General features: G+C 34.8%; 1 protein-coding gene across 1 annotated transcript in view; it reads right to left on the bottom strand.

The window, feature by feature from the left end:
- Positions 1-524: 524 nt before the first annotated feature.
- The window catches only part of LOC148303722 (uncharacterized), a 23627-nt gene continuing 18151 nt past the window's right edge, over positions 525-6000 (bottom strand). The window contains exons 2-5 of the mRNA XM_088269478.1: positions 5084-5241; positions 3877-4021; positions 3682-3792; positions 525-3584 (exon numbers count right to left, since the gene is read on the bottom strand). Of these exons, the coding sequence (XP_088125604.1) occupies positions 599-3584; positions 3682-3792; positions 3877-4021; positions 5084-5228 (3387 nt within the window). The 5' untranslated portion in view covers positions 5229-5241 and the 3' untranslated portion in view covers positions 525-598. The remainder of the gene's footprint in view (positions 3585-3681; positions 3793-3876; positions 4022-5083; positions 5242-6000) is intronic.

Here is a 6000-nt window from a genome sequence, read left to right as displayed (position 1 = left end):
TTTTCTGGGCATTCCGAAAACATTCACAACTGAAAATTGACGATTTTTGATTTATGACGTTCTTGAAAGGAGTGAGCGATATGTAACACCAAGGTAACAGGGTGATTAAAATACAAACAAATGAAAATAAACAGTTTGAATTTTCATCTATTGATAAGAACATCTATAGTTATCGAAACTGTCTGTGTTTACATTAATACACTTAAATAGTGATCTTGTAAAAGGGTTTTATTTTTATATATTTAAGTAATCATGTTATTCCACAAACTCAATGCCAAATTAATACATAAGGACTTCTTAAATCCTTACAGATATGTGCGAATTAAAAAAAATATATATTTGGATATTTGGTCTCTAATTTGTAGAACTGTATTTTAATTTATGTATTTTATTGTTTAAATAAACATAAAAAACTATTTTGTGAAAATTGTTTCACCTAGTTATGGCATTTTCAAACGAATGTCACTTTGAAAATGCCATACCCAGGCAAAACAATTGTCACAAAATTTAATTTTATGTTTTTTTAACAATAAAATACAACTTAGCAGACTCAAAAAATCAGTGTTTTATTTAACATTTAATACATCTTCTAACGAATTCAAATGATCTTACCTGAGATCAGTTTTGTGGCTAGTTTCTCCCAGGTCGACGAGTTTGGGTAGAATGTGGCCGGACTCAGTGACTCGAGTTGGTTTCTACTAAGGTCGAGAGCTAGTTGCGACACTTGTCCCAAGTCCTCGAGGAACCCCGCCGGCAGCTCTTTAATTGATGTGTCTCGAATAGCGACACTTAGCTCGTATAACCTTTCGGCCCCTTCGAAAGCTCCGACAGATATCTTCACCAAGTCTTCGCCAGATATTATTAATTCCTTGAGCTTCGGCACAAACACCCCGTTTAATTGAAATTCGAGATATTCTTCTTTGATATTTATTTGTAAGACTTGTAAGCCTTCTACTTCAGAAACAATATTCCCCAAATGCAGGTCTTTAATATTTTGTCTCAGTTCTGTCCGCAGGGTCGTTAAACTTTTTAACGTTGACAACGTTCCCGGGTCGAAATGTTTCAGCTTATGGAGATTGCGAATATCTAAGTTTTCCAGCCTTTCTAAGCCGAGAAAGCTATTTTCGTTCAGCGATTGAATCGGGTTTTTCGATAAATCAAGTATCTTTAATTTGGGCGTGTGTTGCCAAATGTGAGAAGGGACGGAAGTAAGTGAGTTTCCTTTCAAATACAGATATCTCAATGCACCCATATTCTTTACGGCAATTTCCTTCGCATGCTCAATGAAATTGAAAGTAAGATTAAGTGAGGTCAAGTTTCGGAGAGGTATAAAGGGGAAAACCTTGAGTCCCACATTCGAGAGACTCAAATATTTTAATACTGGAAGGTAATGTAATAATTCTTTGAAGTTTGCTCTGATGGAATTGGAACTGATGTCTAAGTACTGCAGATTCCCCAAACTGTTGAATATATTATCGGATAAAGTAGTTAATCTATTATCACTCAAGTCGAGGCTCAGGAGGAACGGGGTTTCCTGGAATAATGTCGTATCTACACTACCGATACTGTTATGGCTTATGTCTAAATACCTCAACGTGAATCCGACCTGCGAAAAAGCCATCGACGGCAGAATGATAAATTCGTTTATACTTAAATCGAGATGTTCTAGCATAGTGTTCTTAAATACGTCCCTAGGTAAGGTTCTTATATGATTTCGTCTTAAATTTAAAAACCTCAAATTGTTTAAATTTGAAAATTGTTCTACAGATAATTGTTCGATTCGATTATGTGATAAATCTAATATTTGTAATTGTTTCAATCCTAAAAACGCCCGTCTTCGTATTGTGCTAATATAATTATGGTCTAAATTTAATATTTCTAATACGTCTAAATTTTCGAAGGAATTAGTTTCTAAATTTCCTATTTCGTTATAGGAGAGGATACACCTTTTAAGTCTCTTTGCGATTTTAGATAAAAATGATGTAGGTGTATCGGCTAGTCGATTGTGCGCAGTATCTAACGTATCAATAAAAATTTCAGTGCCACTGCCGTCTAGCAAAACAATTTGGTTCCTACTTATATTTAAAAGAAACGGTATTTCTATATCCGTAACGTTATGAAACACCTTTAACGAAAATTCGGTAAGTTGATTTTTCTGTAATTCTAACTTAAATAAACTGGGGAGATCGCGGAACGCGTTCTCGCCAATATCAGTCACAAGGTTATCGAATAATGCTATATGCATCAGTTTTGGCATATCACGAAACGAACTAGTAGAAATATTTCTTATTCTATTCACTGTCAAATCCAAAATTTGTAATTCTGGGAGGGAATGAAATGTTTCCGTCTCTAATATTTCTAACAGATTGTAAGAAAGATAAACCTCTCTGACATTTTCGAATTTATAAACGTCGAAAAAGCCAACCGGAATACTTGTGATCCTATTAAATTCTAGATTAAGGTACTGTAATTTCTGTAAATGGAACAATGATTGAACGAACAACGACTGAATATTGTTATTATCTAATCCAAGCCACTCCAAGCTCTCGAGATGAAGTAATACCTCTTCGGGAAAGTCGTCGTGGTACATAGAGAGAGACATCTCTAAGATTTTAAGCGTTTGCGACATGTTCACGAAAACTTCCGGGTGAACGAAATGGATATCGTTGAAGCTCAAACTTAGTTCTTTCAATTGCGTCAAAGAAGAAAACACTCCCGCGTCGAGTCTCGTGATTTTATTGCTTCGCAGGTACAAAGTTTTAACGGAGTCACCCCACTGATCGAAGTCTCCCTCCTCCAGGTAGGATATCAGATTGTATCCCAGATCGAGATGCGTCAAACTGCAGTTTCGGAGAGCGTCTTTCGGAATGGAAGTTAGCAAGTTCCCGTTGAGAGATAAAACTTTCACATGCTGCGGTAAAAAATGGATATTAGATATTTTATTGGACGGTAAGTATAAGTGTTTAAGTCTCTTGAGATTCATGACTGCAGAAGGAACGGTCGAGAGGTAGTTGTGCTCTAGATCCAGTTGTTCGAGAGTATGTTCCAAGCTGTGGAAAGCTTCATCGTCCAGATGCTCTATTTTATTATACGCCAAGACAAGTTTCACTGTGTGCATTCCTTTGAAAGCGTTGGCGGGGATTATTCTTAACTGGTTAAGCTCAAGACTCAGATGCCTGACAATGAGGGTGTTATTAAATAAATTACTAGGCCACGTTTGCAACCCGTTGTCTCCCAGCTCTAGCTTATCCATGTTTCTATGGTTCCTTAATGTGACGTGGGATATACGCTGTATGAGATTTCCCCTGAGATTTAAGGTCTGCAAATGCAAAAGGTTCGGAAATAAATCTATCGGGAACTTGCTCAAAAGATTATCCGCCAAGTTAAGGTTCTTTAAGTTTTGAGGTAAAGACATTTTTGCGATGGCGGTGATTTTATTTTTATCCAAATCTAGCTTATTGAGATGCTTCAGCTGATGTAGCGAGTCGGGCATTATTTCAGAAATACTGTTTCCAGTTAAAATAAGGCTCGTTAGCGAATCTTTGAGATGTGCCCAGTCGCCACCCAAATCTACGATGTTATTACTGTAAATAAAAATAAAAATTGATTAGGATTTGTCCTTAATTTTATCGTTATATTTACAATAATATTCGATATATTTGCAACAATATGAATACTTACTTTTGTAAATTTAGCCAGTTTAAAATCTTTAGGTCTTTTAAAGTGTTAAATGGAATATCCGGAAATTCGTTGTATCCAAAGTCTAAAGATGACAATGTTAGTGCCATTGAACTGGAAAAAAAATATTTTGTTTGATAAAATAAAAGCTTTGGGTAAATGCTTTTCATTTTATTTTGAAAAAAAATATATTCGTACTTCAAAGCTCGATCGGGAAGGGATTGTAGACGGTTATCAGACAGTACAAGTGATTGAAGCCTCAGTGCATCTAGAGCTCCACTTTCTATCCCTCTAAGTCCAGTTCCCGTTACCTCTAAATGAACAAGTCCAGGACTACTCAGTTCTGTAAAAAAATTTAATTAAATAGAATCCTTGCAAATCACAAAGTTGTTGCAACAGCTTAATGTCCTGTTCTAATGTTAAAACCTTTACTTTGACTCCGAAGTTTAACAAACAAAATTTGGCGCCTTACAAAAAAAATTGGATACTATATTGTGTATAACAATTGAGTAAGAATTTCAAAAATATATTCATATTAATACTACATATACTGTCAGTCTGAATAACTGCCCACATTCTTTATTCTTAACACGATCAATTGCCTTAGTCGTCAAGTTGCCAAGTATGCGCGGCGCGCTGTCAAAGCCCATCCGCGCGATGTGTACTCAAGTTTTCAGACAAGATTTTCAATACTAATTTGTATCATGAGTATAACTTTAAATATTTTAAAACCTTTTTTATAAAATATAAAATAACGTCCAATTTGTTTTGTAAAACGTCCAATTTGAAGGAAAAAACCTTTTTACATACATGGAAAATAATATTTTGATTGTAACATAATATAATTATTTAAACAATTTTTTTTGACATCTCATCAAAGATGAAGAAGAATATGGAAGTCTGGTCATTTACGGGGCTGACGACCGTCATAGGCTAGTTTGAGTGATCACTTTACACGCGTGTAACATTCACCAATTCTACCCATTATTGACAACCACACTACTCAAATTCTTGGATGTTTTATATAAATGAACCAATTTAGAAACCTTGTTCTTGAATCACTAGAACTTCACTAGAGACATCTATTGGTGAGATGTAAAGAAGCTTTTTACTCAGCAGAAACTCTTAATTAAACTCTTAATCTTTGATGAGATGTCAAAAAATAATATGAAAATAACTCCTGTAATTGGAGATAATCCAGATTTTGTGAACAAGTATTTGGACACAATCAAAATTTTGTGAATTATTTTTTGTCTATAATCGGTAAAACGACCCTTTAATCATGACTTTTTCTGAAAAATTGTAGTTAACCTACAGTTTCACTGTGCATACTACGATTGTATCTTAATTGTGTAATTTGTGTGTTCTCTATAAAATATAATTATATGAGGTGTGGTTGATTTACCTGGCAGCTTGTGTAGTGGTACAGCCACGCAGGAGATCTGACCAGGGCGGCACCAGCACAGGGAGTTGAAAGGACATGGCCATTGTGCGAGTGCACCGCCCGTCCATAGAACCGCCCATAGCACCAGTGCCGCCCAGGGACGCATGCCCTTACTGCAGCTGAAACAACGGTGCATTTTAGTTGCGTTGAAAAGAACTAATTAACCAACGACTGCCCCTAGGGTCCATAATAGAAAGAAATTTTTAACTGCCCAGGATTTTTTTTCTAATTTCCATTTTTTTATCGCTAGGGAAAAAATATTTAAAATTTGAAATAACTGCATAAATGTAAACTGGTATCAAGCAGTATTGTCAGTGTTACAAAATAAGTGTTGCCAGCCCAAAAAAATAAACAGTAGTCGAGGAATAATCAATATTATAATATGTTTTGAATATTGAAAGCATTAAATTTGTGGATCATATGATATTATTTTGAGAAATAAAAAGACTTTATGTTTTGATCCATTCACATATGTGAGTATATACACAAATAAAAAGTCTTTTTATTTCTCAAAATAATATAAAAATATAATACTTTACACTTGGGCCCATACAGACCCCTTGGTTATTGGAGGGGTTTCCATGGCCTTGGCAGTTAAGACTTAATTTCAAAAGAACACATGGCAAATTTTTAATTTTAGTTTCGATGTGCCTCTTCAAAAAAGAGACCGAGCTCTTCTGCTTGGAGAGGAACTTACACCCATGGTTTAGTGTTTTTTTTTAATGGTAGGTATACTAGTTTTTTTCTTTTCTTTTATTTTTATTTTAAGATTTACATGTTGTGGGCATAATTTAACTACTAAATATTTGAAAATTTGTTGAAATTGTATAGTATTATATATTTATCGATGGTTTTTGTTTGGCCTATAAAGTGACGCC

This window comes from Brachycentrus maculatus, unplaced genomic scaffold (assembly GCF_059751285.1).
Source record: "Brachycentrus maculatus isolate JH-2025_06_01 unplaced genomic scaffold, ASM5975128v1 h1tg000353l, whole genome shotgun sequence".
NCBI lineage: Eukaryota > Metazoa > Arthropoda > Insecta > Trichoptera > Brachycentridae > Brachycentrus > Brachycentrus maculatus.
This window is presented reverse-complemented; position numbering and strand designations above follow the sequence as displayed.